Below are 21,767 nucleotides of genomic sequence, written 5' to 3'. Positions count from 1 at the left end.
GGCCGGCTGTGTTCATCCAGCTCTACACCTTGTTATCTCAGGTCTCACTTGGTGCTCTGTGTGGTCACATGTTTTGTAACAAGCATATAATGTGGGGAAGCAGTGAGGTTATGCACTGTGGTTGGAAGAATAAAAGCATAGACTATTTTCTAAATGGGGAAAGGCTTTGGAAATCTGAAGCACAAAGAGACTTGAGATCCCTAGTTCAGGAGTGTCTTAAGGTTAACATGCAGGTTCAGTTGGCAGTTTGGAAGGCAAATGCAATGTTAATGTTGATTTCAAGAGGGCTAGAGAATGTATGGCTGAGACTGTACAAAGCTCTGGTTAGACTGCATTTAGAATATTATGAGCAACTTTGGCCCATGTATCCAAGGAAAGATTTGCTGGCATTGGAGGGAGTCGGAAGAGTTTTACAAGAATGATCCTGGGGATAAAGGGCTCCTCATATGAGGAGCTGTTGAGTACTCAGTGGAGTTTGGAAGGGATTCACATTGAAATTTACAGAATGCTGAGAGACCTGGATAGAGTGGATGTATGGAAGATGTTTCCATTAGTGGAGAGACAAGGACTCTAGAGCAATGCCTCAGAGTGAAGATATGACCATTTAGAACTAAGAGAGGAGGAATTTCTACAGCCAGAGGGTGATGAATCTGTGGAACCTGTTACCACAGAAGGCTGTGGAGATCAAGTCATTGAGTGTATTTAAGATAGGGATAATTTCTTGAGTAATAAGGGGTCAAGGGATATAAGGAAAATGCAGGAGAAATGGGCTGAGAAATATATCAACTGTGATCGAATGGCAGAGCAGACTTGATTGTCTGAATGGCCTACTCCTGTTCCTGGTTCTTTCTGCCTTGATATTTTCTGACTTAACTTGTTTTCCCTCATTCCTGTTTTCCCTCATTCCTGTTTAATATGAATGAGGGTTTTTAAGTCACTATTTTCAGGGGGATGAAATTTTATCAATAGATGTGCAAATATCTCAATCACCTTTGCATCTATTGTGTGGTGACTGTTTCAAAACAGGGGTAAGCAGTAATTGAACAGTTATTATCACTGCACAGTGAAGTCCCAGGCTGTCAAATTTTGAGAATTCTATGATGAACATTGTTCTGAGAAGGTGATCAACCTGAATATTGACTTCTCAAGTTGAATTGTTTATCTGCTGTAGTGCAAATCTTTGCAAATAATTGATTGTGAGTATAAGGTTTATTTAATTAGTGCTTAAAACTGTCTTATAGGTATAAAAAGATGCTGTATCTTTTTTAGAGATGATTACATTTTAGAATGATTTGGGGGATTAATTTTCTGGAGTATCAGTTCATTTTGGTTGTTTGAGTGAACTTATTTTTACTGTAGTAAACACACTGGCTGCAGCAATAAATTCTATACATTTTCCCCTTTTTTCAGTGGGGAAGTTTGTTAGAAAATTAGTCCTTTAATACTATAATATTGTGATGATCAATGTGCTTTTGGGAGAGTGACAAAACTTCTAATTCTTATCGGAGTTGCAAAACTTTTAAGAATTAGATTTCTCTTCGATCTGATTCACATAAACAACTTGCTTCCAGTAAATGATCACATAACTAGAGATTAAAATAGAGAAAAGTAGAGGATCAACAAGTTTATTAGAGGGGTGAGTAGGTTCTCAGGATAGTTCTGTAGTCAATCCTTTTTTTTTAGGTTTTAGTACAAATGGAATGTAGACGAGAAAACATCTCTCTCTCTTTCTTTCTTTCAAGTAGAATTGACTTAAAACTTTGTCAACTGTTTAACACCTCACGTTAATTTGAAGAACTTTTAACTGTACGTTGGACTTCTAGCATAATGAGGCTGAGAATAAGAGGAAAAAGACTGGTTTTAGATGCAAAACTCTAGAGTTAAAAAATATTAGAACCAGGAGTCATTGTCATAGACTAGTCATAGTCCTTCAACCCAAAATGACAACACTTAAGACACTAGTGATGCCTGTGCTGAAACAGGAGTTGACAGAAGTAGGACGATTGGACAAGATTTGAAGCAAAAACCTTGCTGTAACTAAATGGATCAGTAAGGAAGTCTCAATCCTCATACAAATCTCTGAAGCATACTCTGCCTAAACAGTTAAGCTTTCATGTTTTGATAGTTACCTGATGTGAGTTTTTGGGGTGTAAGTCTAATGGATGGAGGCAGAAATGTGAGGAAATATGAAATGTGCCATTAATTTATTTTAAAACCTTTTTGCCTTCCTTCTAAAAGGAACCGACTGGTGCTCCAACTCCAAAACGACCACGAGGAAGACCAAAAGGAAGTAAAAACAAAGTTACTTCTAAATCTGGTAGGGTAAGTACATGCAGTTTATATTTTTATAAAAATATATAACCCATGACGGCATCATTAGCTGTAGTTTGTCATGGCGACGAAAGGTAGTCCAGCACTTTATTTTGCCTAGCTTTTCTGAAAGTTCAGCTAATCAAATCAATTCATTCATAATTAGCAGGTCAGTCTGAATTTTTAGTATGGGTATAATGGTGGTTCAGCGGTCAGCATTGCTGCCTTACAGCATCAGTGACCTGGGTTCAATTCCATCCTCTGGCAACTGTCTATGTGGATTTGCACATTCTTTGTGTCTGCATGGGTTTCCTCTGGGTGCTGCAGTTTCCTCCCACAGTCCAAAGATGGGCAGGTTTGGTGGATAGGCCATGCTAAATTGTCCATATTGTCCAGGATGTGTAGGATAGGTGGATTATGCGTGGGAAACATAGGGTTGCGGGGATAAGGTGGGTCTGATTGGGATGCTCTTCGGATGGTCGGTGTGGACTTGGGCCGAATGGCTTGCCTGCACCCTGTAGGGGTTCTACGATTCTATGATTCTGTATGAGAGTAGGAATAAATTTGGCTATTTTTGGATCAGCAATGAACAACTGGTGAGGTACCTCGTCAATTAGTATTTGTTACTTTGCTATATTAATGATTTAATGGAGGACCCATTAGACCCTTATCTAAATTTATGATAAATGTAAGGGGGAAAAATAATGCCTGAGGAGTATGCAGAAAGAATGTGAAGGGATATAGGCTAGTTAAATGACTGGGAAATAAATGGCAGACAAGAGTATAATCAGGGAAATGTGAAATTCTCCACTTAAGGAAAAATAAGAAAAAGCAGAACGTTTTTATGAAATAAGAGATTAAAGAATGTTGATATGCAGAAATTTGGGGAATTAATGAATAAGAATAGGATGAGAGAGTGGATGCAAAAGTTCAGCCAAGATCTTATTGAACAGTGGAGCAGGCTTGAAGGGCAGTTTTGTCAATTCTAGCTTCTATTTCTTGTTTTTATAACAATAGCCTGTTTGTTTATAATTAGAAGTTTCAGAGATTTGATATGATATTTGATATTTGTGCCCTGCTGGATCTGGTTGCTGGTGCATGTACGTATTTCTCTCATAAGTCACATTACTTAACTTTGTTAAGAAATGCATCTTCATGTCTAGTTAAAGCATTAATGGATGTCAGTGGTTACAAGTAGGAGGCTTTATTTCTTTCATGTAGTATATTGATCATTATGTGAAATAGCCCGGTCTAATGTATAGATTTGCAGAAGGTGCAGTCTCAATATAAACCAGTGTCTGAGTGCGCCCTTGATGTTTCACTGTGACAGTTGAGTTTCTTCCTAATGGCTGAAAGGAACTATCAATTTTACGCAGAATCTCAGCTAAAAGTGTGTTCATTTCAGATCATTTACAGGCTCAGTTAATGTGTTGGTATCAGTATCCTATAGAAAGAATGGTTGTGTGGTCAGTCTGCTTTGGTAATGTACCAGGATGCTGTACTGTTGTGTTTTATTTCAAAATTGTTGCATAATTTTTAAATTCATAATCACATTTGATCAACTTGTAATCAAGTTACATCACCTCAATGTTTAGGTTAGATTAACCACAACCAATACAAGTGTGGCAGCACAAAGCCTTTTTTTTGCAATGCTAAGTGTTTACTTAATAAGTCAAGTGGGCACATTTAGAAAATTTCACATGTACACCATTTTCCTTTGCGAAAATCTAATGATAACTGAAATGAAACCAGTTTAGTCCACATAACTAGAACTCTTAGTACTTAAATCGTGTCATATGGGATGTGTTGCAAAGGATCCTATAGCAAAAGATAAAATATGCATTTGTGTTTCTGAGATACTAATCCTGGATAACTGTGCTCACAGTTATTATGAACTGATACTGAGAAAGTAGGATTGAGAGATAACACTCAATATTTGTGAACAAACATTTAACACATTTTGGCATTTTTTTTAATGCTATTTTAAAGCTGTTTAAAATAGTCCCAGAATAAAAACAACAAAAGAACTTGTTTCCAGATTTAATTAGAACATAGAACATAGAACATTACAGCGCAGTACAGGCCCTTCGGCCCTCAATGTTGCGCCGACCTGTGAAACCAATCTGAAGCCCATCTAACCTAAACTATTCCATTATCATCCATATGTTTATCCAATGACCATTTAAATGCCCTTAAAGTTGGCGAGTCTACTACTTTTGCAGGCAGGGCATTCCACGCCCTTACTACTCTGAGTAAAGAACCTACCTCTGACATCTGTCCTATATCTATCACCCCTCAATTTAAAGCTATGTCCCCTCCTGCTGGCCATCACCATCTGAGGAAAAAGGCTCCCACTGTCCACCCTATCTAATCCTCTGATCATCTTGTATGTCTCTATTAAGTCACCTCTTAACCTTCTTCTCTCTAATGAAAAGCCTCAAGTCTCTCAGCCTTTCCTCATAAGACCTTCCCTCCATACCAGGCAACATCCTGGTAAATCTCCTCTGCACCCTTTCCAATGTTTCCACATCCTTCCTATAATGCGGTGCCCAGAACTGTACGCAATACTCCAAGTGCGGCCGCACCAGGGTTTTGTACAGCTGCAACATGACCTCATGGCTCCGAAACTCAATCCCTCTACCAATAAAACCTAACACACCGTACGCCTTCTTAACAACGCTATCAACCTGGGTGGCAACTTTCAGGGATCTATGCACATGGACACTGAGATCTCTCTGCTCATCCACACTACCAAGAATCTTACCATTAGCCCAGTACTCTGTATTCCTGTTACTCCTTCCAAAGTGAATCACCTCACACTTTTCCGCATTAAACTCCATTTGCCACCTCTCAGCCGAGCTCTGCAGCTTATCTATGTCCCTCTGTAACCTGCAACATCCTTCCGCACTATCCACAACTCCACCGACTTTGGTGTCATCCGCAAATTTACTAACCCATCCTTCTACGCCCTCATCCAGGTCATTTATAAAAATGACAAACAGCAGTGGCCCCAAAACAGATCCTTGTGGTACACCACTAGTAACTGAACTCCAGGATGAACATTTCCCATCAACTACCACCCTCTGTCTTCTTACAGCTAGCCAATTTCTGATCCAAACCTCTAAATCACCCTCAATCCCATGCCTCCGTATTTTCTGCAATAGCCTACCATGGGGAACCTTATCAAACACTTTACTGAAATCCATATACACCGCATCAACCGCTTTACCCTCATCCACCTGTTTGGTCACCTTCTGAAAGAAGTCAATAAGGTTTGTGAGGCACGACCTACCCTTCACAAAACCATGTTGACTATCCCTAATCAAATTATTCCTTTCTAGATGATTATAAATCCTATCTCTTATAATCCTTTCCAACACTTTACCCACAACCGAAGTAAGGCTCACTGGTCTATAATTACCAGGGTTGTCTCTAATCCCCTTCTTGAACAAGGGGACAACATTTGCTATCCTCCAGTCTTCTGGCACTATTCCTGTAGACAATGACGACATAAAGATCAAAGCCAAAGGCTCTGCAATCTCCTCTCTAGCTTCCCAGAGAATCCTAGGATAAATGCCATCCGGCCCAGGGGACTTATCTATTTTCACACCTTCCAGAATTGCTAACACCTCCTCCTTATGAACCTCAATCCCGTCTAGTCTAATAGCCTGTATCTCAGTATTCTCCTCGACAACATTGTCTTTTTCCTGTGTGAATACATAGAACATAGAACATTACAGCGCAGTACAGGCCCTTCGGCCCTCGATGTTGCGCCGACCTGTGAAACCAATCTGAAGCCCATCTAACCTAAACTATTCCATTATCATCCATATGTTTATCCAATGACCATTTAAATGCCCTTAAAGTTGGCGAGTCTACTATTTTTCATACTGACGAAAAATATTCATTTAGCGCCTCTCCTATCTCTTCGGACTCCATGCACAACTTCTCACTACTGTCCTTGACTGGCCCTAACCTTACTCTATTCATTCTTTTATTCCTGACATACCTACAGAAAGCTTTAGGGTTTTCCTTGATCCTACCAGCGAAAGACTTCTCATGTCCCCTCCTGGCTCTTCTTAGCTCTCTCTTTAGGTCTTTCCTGGCTAACTTGCTTTTACTGTGTCATTCATTAAAAGAACTTCCATTTATGAAACAGAAACGTCTGCGGAACAACGAACCAGCTCAGCGAGCCAACCAACCACAACTTCCATTTATGTAGAGCATCCAGTTTTTTCGCAAAGTGCTTACCAGTCAATTCAATCCTTTTGGAATTGCAGAGAAAAATGGCAACCAATTTGTGCACAGCAAGGTCCCATAATCAGAAATGTGATAATGATCAGAAAAATCATATCCAGTGATAATAGGAGAGTGACAAAAGTTGGCTAGAAGATAGGGTACGGTCTCATGCTCTTTGAATAGTCTCATGCAGTCTTTAACAACTACCCAAAAACCAGTTTTAACATCCCATTCAAAGGAAAGGGTACCTCTGACCGTACAGAATTCACTCAGCAATGCCACAATGTTAGCCTCTGGAGTAAGACTTGTTGCCACAGCCATTCTAAATTAGAAAGTGGCACCATGGAGGAAAAGCTGACATTGATACAGAGTCATAGAACTGAATTATCCCTTTTTTTTGGGCTGTGTTTTATTATATGTAAATTTCAGGAAGTGTTTCCTGCCATGGCCCACAGCAACTTTTGCTTTAGCAGTCTTCTGCTCACTTTCTTAATCATGGCCATGGGCCTTATGGTGTCCTTCTTGTACAATCATGTGACAGCAGACTTGGAAGTGTCCACCAATGCTGCTTCCTCGTGCCATTCATATCACTCGTCTCATATTGAAACCCTAGTTGCATCCCACAAACCTTGCAGGTGCGGAGTTTCCCCCTTATGCTATGCTTTGGAAAGGATGTGTCTCAGAAAGGGACTCTTTCTGATACCCTGATTCAGTGAAGCTGACCTGGAGATGCTGGTGAACAATGTGGAGGAGAGGAGGTCCATTGTCTTTGCTGTGAACTGGTAAAAGAGCTACGCACGAGACCTTGTTAGCCTTGACCCGGATAGTGGGATCCATCTTTTTTCAAGTATAAAAAGAAACGCCCAGCAATGCTGGAAAATCATTAATGATCTTCCGTGCTCCCGGAAAGCAAGTACCAGCCTCTTGTCTCTGCTTCCTAACACACGCTCGCTCACTCACTCTAACTCTGCCACTGCACAGTAGCATCATCCTTGATAATTGTCTACAACTCTCATGATTACAAGAGCATCTCCACTCGATGACTGTCATCCGCTCATCCTCCTAAACTACTCTTTTCTGTTCTCTGCACCTCTTAGTCATTCACTCAGGGTATCTCTGGAACAAACTACAACTGCTGTAGAAAATACTTCTCCTCCAACCCTATGTCTAGCATCCATCATGTTACTGCAAATGACTTGCAACAAAAAGGAGATGCACTGAGTTTGTAAATGCATAATATTATTATGCAGTAATGGGAAACAGGAAGTGGAGTGAAAGTATTAATTGGAATACAAGGTTCTTGCATAGTGTAAGTGAAATGGCACATATCTTTCATAGAAAGCATTTCTGAAATGAGGAAAATAAATTGAGAATTGTATTGGGTCTGAAACATTTAAAGCTGTATAGTTACAAAAGATATTTAAATGTTTTCATATTTCTGATTTTTCTAGCACTTATCAAAATACTGTCAAGGTTTTATGGCTACGGATATTTTCATAAATGAAAGCACCCGTTGCAAATGAAAAAACAATAATAGCTTTTTGCCTCCATAAGATCAAAAGTGGGAGCAGGAATAGGCCATCGAGCCTGTAATGTCTTGATTGGATTGTGGTCCCTGTTTCCCATAACCCTAAACCCTTTTAACCAAAAATCTAACATGGCCTTGAATACTCTGTGACCCACCTTCTACTGCTCTCTGCGGAAGAGAATCCAAAAAGACAAACTACTCTCTGGGTGAAGAAAGTTCCTTCTTAATTGAGAGATCCTGACACCCCCATTTTTAAAAAAATTGTGTCCTCTGGTTTCCCTCATGAGAGGAAACATTGTCTCAGCATCAACCGTCAAGCATCCTCAGATTCTTGTGATTCAGTAGGATTACCTCTTGTTCTTCTAAACTCCATATGAGTATAGACATGACATGCTCAACCTTTCCTTTATGAGATAACTGTTTCATCCTAGAGATCAGGCTGGTGAACTTTATTTGAACTGTTTCCAATGCAGTCCTTCTTTAAATAAGAATACCAAAACTAAATTGTACTCTAGGTGCTGTCTATCAATACTCTGTAAAGTTGTACAGTTCCTGACTTTTGTACTCCAATCCATTTGGAATAGTGGCCACATACTATTTGCATTCTTATTTACTTTGCTGTGCCGTCATCCCTCTCCATTTAAATAATATATGTAGGGAAATTGATGCATGAGTGACTTCAAGTGGTGGAGGCATGATGAAGGGGCTGTTTTATAATTTATCAGTTTGAATTTTGATGGTTATGTATTTTTCATTTCAAGTCTAAGTTAAGTGCTAAAACTGATATAGCGGCCTGGGTTATGTGGTGAATGACGAAGAAACACTGTTTTTCATCATCTTCCTGACTGCTGTCTGTAAAAAAAAATTTTTATTGGCTTTAGAGGGTAGCACCCTCTACAGGTAATCTGTAGCAACATGTCATTGGGAAGAAACCAATTGAACCAGATCGAATAATTCTCACTGAGCCGAACAGCCTTAAAAACAGGAAATAGAAATTTAGTTTAACTGCGATTCAAACCATGCGGTAAAGGTTGGGGAAAAATAGATGTTGCTACACAGCTAAAAGAGCCAGTCTGAAAAACACATTTAGAAAGTATCCAACACTAATTTTCTATTGAGGGAATGAAATACCACACTTGTTTAAAAAAAAAAGGAGGGCTGGATAGATTGTATATCAATAATTTTCATTTAATTTGCCTTTTAAAAACTCAGTCACTCCTGGAGGTATAAGTCCTTACTTTACTAAATATTTTTAGTTCCCACCTGTTGGACAAACGTAACATGTTAGATTGATTTCAATGCTGAAATGATGAGTGTGGACGGTAGCAGTTTGTTGTGTGGATGAATAGAGATATTTAGTAACTTCAGGGTTTGTGTAACTGCAGGTGTAAGGATGGCTGATGTTTGACTTGCAGGAATTGCTATAAATGTTGCCACAACTCGTGTTACAAAATATGCTTCATGAATAATAGATTTTATGGCAACCTTTTGAAATGAAATTTGTGGTGATATTTTGTGTTTCAATTCTGTCTTTTCTAATGAAGCCTGGTGAGTTTTCTGACAGTTTGTGTGATTTGGAATGTGTCAACCGTACAGTCCTAGACCTATGTGTTTGAAACCATACCTATTTTTCCCTGTCATGGTATGCTAAAATACTGGGACACTACACCACTTATTTAAGCATGTATTTAAGACAGCATTTGATGGATGAGAAGACTAATAAATTCATATTTTACACTAACAGTAGTTTCGGGGGAAAACTTCAACTTGGATGATGCAAATTGTAACCTAGTTAGGTAGTAGGTGATGGAAAATGAGACAATTAAAACTGGAGCTGTCACAATTGCTAAGAAAACAGTTTAAAATGCAACAGAAGATTAGCCATTTCCATTCAAATGTTATGTTCTGACTGCAGGAGTTCCCTGAATGCTGTATATAATAGTGACTGGTTCAAATAATGTGTGCAATACATTTTGCTGATTTGTCACTATATTCTTGATTTATAGTATTAAAACAAGAGCATGTCACACGAACTTTTCTAATTTTTTTTCCGTCTAAGCATTCCCTAGGATCTACTTTTTAAAAAATAAAACACCGCTCTGCTTTAAAAGCACAATATAGCAAAATTATTCCCCTTGGATATTTAAATTTTAGATGACAGCACATTTGTAATACATACAGATGATACAAGATTCTTAATGTGCATAGTGGAACAATTGATGGTAGCATGTATTCAGTATGGGATAGATGGTGAGAAAAAGAATTGCTAAATGTCAAGTGTAAATCATTCCCATTGCCTTTACACAGAAAGTACAACATGTCAAACATGAGACTGGATCATGCAGTGTGTAAATACAGAAGGGGTTGAATTTTACCAGACATTCTCTGTCCAATTTTAATAAGATTTGTGGAGTATTTCTGTCTGTGACTGCTCATGAGATTTCTCATCAATTTTTTTTTTTTTCAAAATTCATATTATTACCTATGCACCATGCCTCTATAGCACACCATATGTCATATTTTGCCTCTCGCTAGATGCGGAATTACTCGCCACTGCTGAGAGTTCCTGGGATTCCTGGCTTTGACACCTAAACTGAAGTGTTAACCTGGTGAGGCTACCAAACAGTATAAGCAGCAAGTGATAGACAGAGCTAAGCAATCCCATTCTAACAGATATGATCTAAGCTCTGCAGTCCTGCCACATCCAATTGTGAATGGTGGTGGACATTTAAACAACTCACTAGAGGAGGAGGCTCCACAAATATCCCTATCCTCCATGATGGAAGAGCTGAACACATCAGTGCAAAAGATAAGGCTGAAGCATTCACAGCAATCCTTCAGCTAGAAGTGGATGATCCCTCCTGGTCTGCTCCTGTGTTCCCCAGCATTACAGATACCAGTCTTCAGCCAATTTCATTCCCTTTCCGTGATATCAAGAAATGGTTGAAGGCACTAGGTAGTACAAAGGCTATTGGCTTTGACAACATTCTAACACTAGTACTGAAGACTTGTGCTCCAGAACTTGCAGCTCCACTAGCCAAGATGTTCCAGTACAGTTACAACACTAGCATTTACCCAACATTGTGGAAGATTGCCCAGGTATGTCCTGTACATAAAAATAAAAGGACAAATCCAACCACCCGAATCACTGCTCCATCAGTCTACTCTCAATCGTTAGTTAAGTGATGGAAGGTTTTATCAACAGTGCTATCAAGAAGCACCTGCTTAGTAATAACCTGCTCAGTGACACCCAATTTGGTTCTGCCAGAGCCACTCTATTCCTGACTTCACTAGAGCTTGGTTCAAACATGGACAAAACAGCTGCATTCCAAAAGTGAGGTGAGAGTGAAAGCCCTTGACATCAAAGCTGCATTTGACCAAGTGTGGCATCAAGGAGCCCTAGCAAAACTGCAGTCAATGAAAACTGGGTAGCGGGGGTGAACTCTCCACTGGTTGGAGTCATACCTGGTACGTGGGAAGGTGTTCATGGTCGTTGGAGGTCAGTCATCTCAGCTCCAGGGTATCTGTGCAGGTGTCCCTGCTTCTTCAATGATCTTACCTCCATCATAAGGTCAGAAAAGTGATGTTTGTTTAATCATTGGCAATGTTCAGCATTGTTAGCAACTCCTCAGATACTGAAGCAATCCATGTTCAAAAGCAACAAAACCTGGACAATTACCAAGCTTGGGCTGACAAATGGCAAGGAATATTCATGTCACACAAATGCCGGGCAATGACCATCTCCAATAAGAGACAAGATAACCACTACCCCTTGACATTCAATGGCATCATCACCATAACACCATCACTGAATCTCCCACTCTCAATATCCTTGGGGTTACCATTGACCAGAAACTCAACTGGAATTGCTACATAACAGTGGCTACAAAAGCTGGTCAAAGGCTAGGAATACTGCAGTAACTCACCTCCTGACTCCCCAAAGCCTGTACACCATCTACAAGGCACAAGTCAGGAGTGTAATAGAATACTCCCTAAGTGCCTACATGAGTACAGCACTAACAACACTCGAGAAGCTTGGCACCATCCAACACAAAGTGGCCTGCTTGATTGGCACCACATCCACAAGCATCTACTCCCTCAACCTCCAACACTCAGCTGCAGTGTGTACTGTTGGATGGACTGCATAAATTTACCAAAATTCCTCAGCATCTTCCAAACCCACAACCACTTCCATGTAGAAAGAACAGGGCAGCAGATACCTGGGAACACCACCACCTGCAAGTTCCCCTCCAAGTCACTCATCATCCTGACTTGGAAATACATTGTCATTTCTTACTAACGCTGGGCCAGAATCCTGGAATTTTCTCTCTGATGACATTGTGTGTCAACCCACAGTATGTGGACTGCAGTGGTTCAAGAATGCAGCTCACCAGCGCCTTCTCAAGGGTAACTGGGCATGGGCAATAAATGCTGGCCAGCCAGTGGCACCCATATCCCATGAGTGAATAAAAATAAACAGTCAAAGTGGCAAAAAATCAAATGAACAAAAGCTGCACTTAGCATCTCTTTATTCCCAGAGGTGTTGCCTTTCGAGCAGCAACTTGTGGTCAATGAGTGATCACTTCATCCAGCTAGCATTTACTGAAGCTGGGTGTCAATTAAGTCCTGGCTGGTTGCATCTTTGATGCGGAAAATGACGTTCCTCCTTCAAAGACTGCAGCCATCCTCCGAGTTCTTCAGCGTCAATCACCTCATCTCTTTGACTGCTGTAGTTGTGCATAGTGCAGCATTGTAGGATTATGTGACACTGCATGACCTCCCCAGACCAATCCAAGCATGATAGCCTCATCTGCAGCAGACCTGTCATCAGCTTCGGTTTATCCTAGTTGAAGGATGGGTTGCATTGTATCGACAGGTCTCAATCAGATAGTTAACTAAGAGAATCTTCAGCCATGGTCGCAGGGGGCCTTGTCTCTGAGTAACCAGCCTTCTGTGGCACCCAGTGCTTGGAGTGGAATAGGAGCATGAGAGTTCTTGAGGATGTAGGCAGCTTCCTGGATAATTAGCACAGACCTGTAGGTTGTCACTCACATTGACAGAATGGGATCCTTTTACTGTTCATGAAGTCAGTTGCGAGTTAGGAAATGGTGCTCTCGATGCGACATGTGCACAGTCAATGTACCCTGCACTTTGGAGAGACCCGCTATGTGTTGACAAAGCCTCTTGCGGGGCTGCAGTATATCATAAAATTTCTGAATATGTTGATTAAAATGTCTATAACATCCGGTTCTCCCTCCATCATCCCTTAATTAATGTAATTATTACCTGTTGCCTCATTTTGTTTTGGTCTCTGGCCAGGCCCTACTAGATGATAACAATTAACCTGGGCAGATCTAGAATTTCTAACAGTGCTGTCCTATGTTGCATATCCAAAAGTGCATGTATAAATATAATCTTAATATGCAACTTTCACAGATTTTAGTAATATTTATTTAATAATGTCGAGATCTTGGTCTGATTAATTGTGCAAAATTAGCATGTTTAGTTTGATCAGATATTATAACATTTTGCTGCGAAAAGATTTAATTTGCTTCAGTAGCTTTTAATTATTAGCAGCATATGATAAGCAGAATCCGAAAATATAGTGTTTGGGTGGAATAAACTGCCTTGTTACTTTTTCAGAATCTGGTTTCCTTTTCTTTTCCACGAGACCTGCTAAATCACTTTTTTAAAAAAATGTATATCTAATAAACAACCTGCTCCAAGATGTTATAACATACCTCTGGGACTTGAACCTGGGTCTTCTGACACTTGCCCTACTTTTAGTTATTCAACAAAAGTAATTGTGGGCACTGTTTGTTTTTTCCTTATTTGACATAGAGTCATAGAGCTGTACAGCATGGAAACAGACCCTTCAGTCCAACTCGTCCATGCTGATCGTAACTCTCTATCCTATTCATCCTATCCCACTTCCTATTCATATGCCCATCCAGATGCCTTTTAAATGTTGTAATTGTATCAGCCTCCACCACTTTCTCTGGCAACTTATTCCATACATGCACCATCCTCTGTGTGGGAAAAGTTGCCCCTTAGGTCCCTTTTAAATCTTTCTCCTCTCACCTTAAACCTATGCCCTCTAATATTGGACTCTCCCACTGTGGGGTAAAGACCTTGTCTATTCACCCTATCCATGCCCCTTATGATTTTATAACCCTCTATAAAGTCACCCCTCAGCTCCGATGCTCCAGGGAAAATAGCCCCTGCCTATTCAGCCTCTCCCTATAGCTCAAACCCTCCAACCCTGGCTACATCTGTGTAAATCTTTTCTGAGCCCTTTCAAGTTTCATAACATCCTTCTTGTAGCAGGGAGACCAGAATTGCATGCAGTATTCCAAAGTGGCCTAACCAATGTCCTGTACAGCCACAACACAACCTCACAACTGTTATCCAAGTTCAGCTGTGAATTTCACTGTTTCTTAAATTTTCTTAAACTCTGATGTCCAGAGATACTTGAAATCAAACAGCAGAAGCAGTTAGCTGTGCAGGTTACTGTTGTGTCAGCCAGCCATGCAGGTTTACTTCTTTGTTTGATTCACTTCTCATGTGGTCACTGTGTTTGTCTCTCTTCCTCCTTTTTAAAGTGCCATTGTTTTGATCATGTTTTCCCAAAGTTCCAAAACAATGCAACAGCTTATAAAACAGTAATTACTGCTCCTCGAATGTGAGGAAATCAGCTCCAACACTGAAAATACCTCAAAAAAGGAGCAACTCTTACAGCTACATTTTTTTTTTCCTGTCCTCTATCTTGGATTACCCGGAATCCAGCATAAGCCTATAATTTAAAAAAAAATAGTAGCTGTTAGTTGTTTACTTGTAGTGATAGTCTGGCAGATCTCTGATTCGTATATATAGGCTAGTAATGCTGTGGAATTTAAGGTGATGTTTTCGAGTATGTACTATTTGGTATTTGGCCTTAATGTATTGGCTATAATTTTTTTTTAAAAGTTTATTTGTGGGATGTTAGTGTCACTGGCTGGCCAGCATTTATTGCCTGTCCCTTCAGAAGGTGGTGGTGAGCTGCCTTCTTGAACCGCTGCAGTCCACCTGCTATAGGTTGACCCACAATGCTATTAGAGAGGGAATTCCAGGATTTTGACCCTGCAACAATGTAGGAACAGTGATATATTTCCAAGTCAGGATGATGAGTGGCTTGAAAGAGAACTTGAAGATGGTGGTGTTCCCAAATACCTGCTGCCCTTGTCCTTCTAAGTGGAAGTGGCCATGGGCTTCGAATGTACTGTCTGAGGTTCTTTGGTGAATTTCTGCATGCATCTTGTAGCTAATACATATTGCAGCTCCTGAGCATTGGTAGAGGAAGGAGTGGAAGCTTGTGGCTGTAGTGCCAGTCAAGCAGACTGATTTTTGTCCTGGATGGTGTCAAGCTTCTTGAGTGTTGTTGGGGCTGTACTCATCTAGATAAGTGGGGAGTATTCCATCATATTCCTGACTTATGCCTTGTAGATGGTGGACAGGCTTTGGAGAGTCAGGAGGTGAGTTACTCGCCACAGTATTCCTGGCCTCCAACTTGCTCTTGTAGCCACTGTGTTTATGTGGTGAGTCCAGTTGAGTTTCTGGCCAATGATCACCCCAGGATGTTGATAGTGAAGGATTCAGTGATGGTAACACCATTGAATGTTAAGGGGTGGTGGTTAGATTGTGTCTTATTGGTGATGGTCATAGCCTGATATTTGTGTAGCATGAATGTTACTTGTCAGCCCAAGCCTGGATATTATCCAGATCTTGTTGCATTTGAACACAGACTGCATCGGTTTTTGAGGAGTCACGAATGGTGCTGAACGTTGTGCAATCATCAGTGAACATCCCTACTTCTGGCCTTTATGATGGAGGGAAGGTCATTGAAGCAGCTGAAGTTGGTCTTAGGACACTACCCTGAGGAACTCCTGCAGAGATGTCCTGGAGCTGAGATGACTGAACTCCAACAACGATGACCATCTTCCTATAATAAGGTGGAATGTAGTGTTTTGTGATTCAGAAAGAACCCTAAGCCTTGATTAACTATAAATTAACAGCAAGTGGATCTCTAAATTTCAAAGACTGTCTTCTAATGACAATTCCTGTCAGTCTTGTAGAGAAATGCTAATCAATAATATAGTAGTAGGTGGTTGTATTTTTGTAGTGCATTTAAACACATTTAAAATGCCACACACTCTCATAGCTAAAATAATGAGTCATAGAATGTTTCCCAGGAAATAATGAAATGCCTTAAACAATTTTCATTTGTTTGCAATTAATTTATCCCAACTGTCGTACCTGACATTGCGAATGCATTGTGATTCCTCTGGGATAGCGAATCTATCAGCATGAATTTAATGAGTCTTCTTTCAAACAGCATTCACTGCTGCAGTAGTACTTTCTAAGATTTTACCACTTTATCTCAACACTTTCTGCAATTAATGCTTAATCTTTTGGTTCAGGAGTTTCTTATGTGAAAATGTAATAAATTCTTTGTCTGTCATTGATTATTTCTTGCAAATTTTCATCTGCACAATTAAAATGCTACAGCTATAATTAATGCTTTATTAAAGGAAAAATATAATTAATTGTGACTTCTGGAAGGAACGGTCAAATTTTGAAAAAAAATTTCATTTCTTAGCTTTTTATGTATAATTTGCATGTTTTATTTTCTACACATGAAATATATTTTTAAGGCATTTCTTTAATTGATCTTTCTAATCTAATTGCAGGCCCATGTGAAAGAGATTACCATTTCAGCCTGATTTATAAGTTTATAATCTGTAATGGACAATGTGGTATATGCAGTGTCGGAATTAGATTTTCCTTCCCATTCCTTGTCCCAGCTTGTGGAAGTGATTGAAACCACTTTGGTGGATTTTGAACTTACACTATATTGGGACCATTCCATTTATCTATGCAAGGCAATGTTGAACAAGCAGCTACTATTGTTTTGTCTGACTACCTGAAATGATTTAGTTTTGCAAAGTATCTGCAAACATTTCTAAATAAATGGATTTTATTCATAATGTAAAACCATTAGGAGCATAATGAACCACAGAATGGGCAGAATGTAATGCAGGTCTTGTCAGCAAACAGGAGAATTTCTAAGAGCCTTCCATTACCTCTCTTTGGTAATCTGTCACTGAACTGAGCAGCAGAAGGCCTACCCAGGATCAAGAATCCAAAGGTCAAATGTCTTGTCCACTGAGAGCTTGCAGCCAGTCAGAAGTTGACATCTCTTCGTTGCTCGGCAGCCACTGGGAAGGTGCTAGTTGCTGCTGGTAATAAACCCACCCAAGGCCCAGGTTCTCGGAAGGACCTGTCTGGAGATTAATGATGACAGGAGAGGGGCCTCAGGTGGAGCTGTGGGTTTAGGGGAAGTGGGGGTTTCAGCAGCAGTGGCAGGGGTGGTGGCTGTCAGCGGAAAGCTTGATCATGCTTTGTCTTTGAATGTGGGACACCCCCTGGAAGCTCACTAGCAAACTCAGGGTTTACATTTGGAGCTTCTGGCATGGTGATTCTCCTGCCCACCTCTGGGTGAATACTAGTGGTTCCAGGATAAGGCCCTAATATTGGCATTAACTACCCACAAGGGCCTCAACTGGGGGAGGGGCAGGAGCAGAACAGTCCTGCCATGGATTTAGTTGGGACAGAGGCAGTTCTCTATCTGCTGTTTAACTGTATTTTGGTTGGTCCCCTTCACTGCTACCCTCTGCTTTGCCCTCTAACTTCTGCCGATTTCATGTTCTACATGTCACATTTTTAGCATTCTTTTTTCTCTGTAATTTTAAGCACCTTTTTCATTTGTCTTCTGGTCTGTATCTGGATTTTTAAAACATTTGACTTAGCATACACACTTTAAAGACCTCTGTTTTTTTCCCACAGATCTTTCCTGATCATCCAGGTTTATGAGGCGTACAGGAAAGTGGATATTGGGCTAAATAACCAAGAAATAACAATCACCAACAGATTGTCACTTAGCTCCTACCATTTTTCCTGTTAAGACAGAGCTCTGCATTTCTGGCAGGAAATTACAACCACAGGTCTTTCAGAAATGTGAAGAATACCTGAAATTTAACAGACCTGTCATTAAGCATGGTAGTCGGGAAGGCAAACCATTCCCCCATTTTCAGCTCAACCACTTTGACAGCTCCTATGAAAGGGTAAGTAGGCAAGATCAGTGTGTGATTAGGGTGCCACATGGCTAGGATTCCAAGACACAAGGTGAATGGTGTTTCAGGAAGTTGGAGTGTTTAGGGTAAGGGATATCACCTCTGGCCTGGAGAGGGGAGTGGTGGGTCCAGCAGTGGATGGGGTTATTTCGGGTCAGATGGTGCTGCCAGGTCCGGGGTAGTGTAGGTATGGTGTTTGGTCAGACAACAATGGAAGTGGTGTGTCTGGTTCTGGATGAAGGTGGGTTGAGTCCTGGAGGTCTTTGGCCTAGTGTGAGGGTTGTGGGGGGACGGTTGCTGGTCAGTTCAGGTTCTAGGGATTTTAAAGTATCTTGTGGAGGTTAGTTACAGGGTAAATATGCGTGGGGGTCAGTTTAACACTTAGCAAGAAATTAGGCTAATTTTTCAACCTTTAAATCTTTTCTAGGTAATTATTAACTCAGGGGGACCCTCTGAAGTCTCTGATTTAAGATGGATACTGTAGGATGGTTTCAGAAGCAGGTCAGTTGCCCACCAGAATCTTCAATTTCTTGGGGCAAATCCCTTGGAGTCTGCCATGGAATTCTTGGAATTCTGAAGGTTTCTGATGTGTAGCTCCCATCTTTGCAGAAAAACCAACTGGCCATTGGTAAATCGAGGCTATTATGTAACATCTTAGGAGATTTGTTTGTCCTGGTTGCAAGTTTGAATTTTCTTGTTGTTAAGATTTCCTTCAGCTTCACAAATTTACTTTTCTCCACCCCTATTCTCCTCTGACTTTGGCATCACATTGACAATCCTTTTTTTCTCTATCGTGTGCCCTAAATATTCTACACGTTCCACTGTGGCACCGTTCACTTCGAACTTCAATGTAGTTTCTTCTAAAGCATTTCTTATAACTCCCATTGTTTTTGCCTTATTGATGTTCACATTCAATCCATATTCTAAACTTCTTGAGTTCGTTTGATCTATGAGAAAGTCTTTCAGGATACTGCAAGTAGCATTGTCACAACGTATTGGAAGTCAAATGGCATTGTTGAAAAATGAAACGTGCTGTTGAAGCTTTCATCTTGCAGTAATCGGGACAGAATCACAAGAATACGAAATCTCCAAAGTGAACAACAATTTACACTGCATGAGAGGCGATATCGACCTTAATGAACCATTCTGTCAGTTCCTCTTTGGCAAACTCACAGTCTTGCTCTTTTTTTTGTGGCACCTTCCAACAAACTGCCAAAATCTTCCAACAAAAGATTTTTGGGGTTACTGTCTGTATGACTTGAGTTGGGGTCTTTAATTCCTGAATTACTTCTCATCTTGAGTTGGTCTTTCAGAAATTTCAAGATCTTTTATGGATATTTCTGATCAACCATGAAAAGACTGGATCTATTAAAGTTTTTGAAGATTTGTAGTTCGAGTTGTGGATGAGGTTGTAGACTTGCTTGCTGAGCAGGTTTAACCGGAAGTGATGCCAACCGCCCCAGCAAACCGAGGCATTTAAATAACAAGCGAGACTGAACACCAACACTTCACCGGAGGCGCACTGACGATGTTATCTAGCAGGGTGACAAACCATCTGCAATCAAACACACCGGCTCAGCGAGCAAGGCTACAACTGGATCTATTAATTCTGCGAAGCACTCCTTGCGAATGGCAAGCAGTGTATTCAGACCTCTCTTAACTGGACTATCTGTTGCTTGACCTATAAAATGGAATTGCATATATTGTTTACTCCGTTGTACTTCAGTAAAAGTGTCTCTGGATGACCCCAGTCCATAATTAAGTGTTAGCCATCCATTTTGCTTTGCAGATCTTTGCTTTTAGTTTTGGAAGTAGAGAGTAATGCAGTATTTATTTCAATTACTGGTTTTGCATCAATCTTTCCCCACCAACCTTTTTTATTTGTTTTTTGCCTTTGCTTTTAACTGTTCTCTCTTGCTCCTGGATTCAACTTTTAACCAAACCATGGAATTGATTTCTCACTGTATTTATTGTATATTGATGCCTGTAACACTCTGGTTTCTATTTGAGTATGTGATGTTGAAAGTTATCTCTAGGTCACTTGATTTATTGTTTAAAATGATAATTTTCTTACTGGCCTCTGAGGCCTGTGTGGCAGCAACATTTGGAACCTGAAGCCAAAGCCACAATTGGCATGTGCTATCTGTCTTTTATGTTCCTGATGCCATGTCACTGTGCATGGAACATTGGACCATCTGGGTGCCCATGAGCGGGTGAGTACACACGCAGCTTAGCGGGAGCATTGGTGCCAAGTTGTCTGTTAAATGTAAATAATAGTTCGGCAGTTAACTGTTCCATGGTGCATTGTCTGTGGTAACTCATCTAGTGATCAGAGTACATTTGCTAATCTATCAGCAGCCTCTTCTCATGTAGTTAAGTCTCAATTTATGAGATTCAAACCACATCTATTGTTGTGGAACAGACCAAAAGTGGTGCAGTCAAATCAATCGGTAATCTCCAAAGATATGACTTTGAAGTAAGGCATAACTAGATACAAGGATGGTTACATCCAACATCCTGAGCAGATTACCCATTGCACACAAAGACCACGATATTTCCCTTCGTCTATGCAATGATGTTCTAGACTACAAAGTTGAAGACATTCTGAAGGTTGATCTGTTACACTTTGGTAAGAGCTAATATGTACATTTGCAAACAACAACTGCCATGGATGAGACAGTACAAGAGTTGCAAAAGATGATTGTCAAGGGATGGCCTGGCAGTATTAAAGAAGAGTTGAGAAAAGTTGTTCATTTTGGACTTTAGTGATGACCTTTGTATGTCACAGTAAGTAATTTTTCAAGAGAAATTAAATTTAGTACCAAAAAAATTATTCCAAAATATCACGTCCTTGTTACAGTAAAGGCACAAGGGTATGGAACATAAAAGACAGCTAACACATGAATCCATGTATTGACCATCGATGAATCAAAGTATTCAAAAACATAAGTGAGGCATGCCAAACATATCAGCAGAGGAGGGAACCGTTACATCTACAAGATTTTCTATGCATTCCTTAGACAAAAATAACAACTTGCTTATTCCATGTACAAGGAAGATTACGTTCTTGAAATGGATTAATGCTCCAAATTTTACATTGTTCCAAGACTTAGCAACACATTCATGCACCTCAGAATGGATATTATCTAACTGTGGGTTAAATTCACTGGATAACCATTTCAGGTCATGTGTGCTCAGTGAGGAGAGACCCATGTCATGTTATCTCTAATATCTATGTTCAAATGGCGTAGCAGAATGTAAGGTTTATATTATCAAATCAATGATCATTAAGTGTTTTACATTGTGTTACAACTCACTGGGGTAGGGCTCAAAACCAAGGACCTGCTATTTCCGAGTTGTCACAAAAGTTAAACATTTTAAAATAAGTGCACACAATTCCCTAGTTTTCCCCTAAATAAAAACCGAAAGAACTGCGGATGCTGTAAATCAGGAACAAAAACAAAATTGCTGGAGAGGCTCAGCAGGTCTGGCAGCATCTGTGAAGGAGAAAACAGAGTTAA

The 21,767-nt window shown here is 40.2% G+C and overlaps 1 protein-coding gene across 5 annotated transcripts in view; it reads left to right on the top strand.

The window, feature by feature from the left end:
• Nucleotides 1-21,767, top strand: part of hmga1a (high mobility group AT-hook 1a) — a 105,393-nt gene that overhangs the window by 1,957 nt on the left and 81,669 nt on the right. For all 5 annotated transcript variants that reach the window (XM_048611933.1, XM_048611935.1, XM_048611937.1 and 2 more), the window contains one exon: nt 2,239-2,322. In XM_048611933.1, the coding sequence (XP_048467890.1) occupies nt 2,239-2,322 (84 nt within the window). The remainder of the gene's footprint in view (nt 1-2,238; nt 2,323-21,767) is intronic.

The sequence above is a fragment of the Rhincodon typus genome, chromosome 25, assembly GCF_021869965.1.
Source record: "Rhincodon typus isolate 14 chromosome 25, sRhiTyp1.1, whole genome shotgun sequence".
NCBI classification, from domain to species: Eukaryota; Metazoa; Chordata; class Chondrichthyes; order Orectolobiformes; family Rhincodontidae; genus Rhincodon; species Rhincodon typus.
This window is presented reverse-complemented; position numbering and strand designations above follow the sequence as displayed.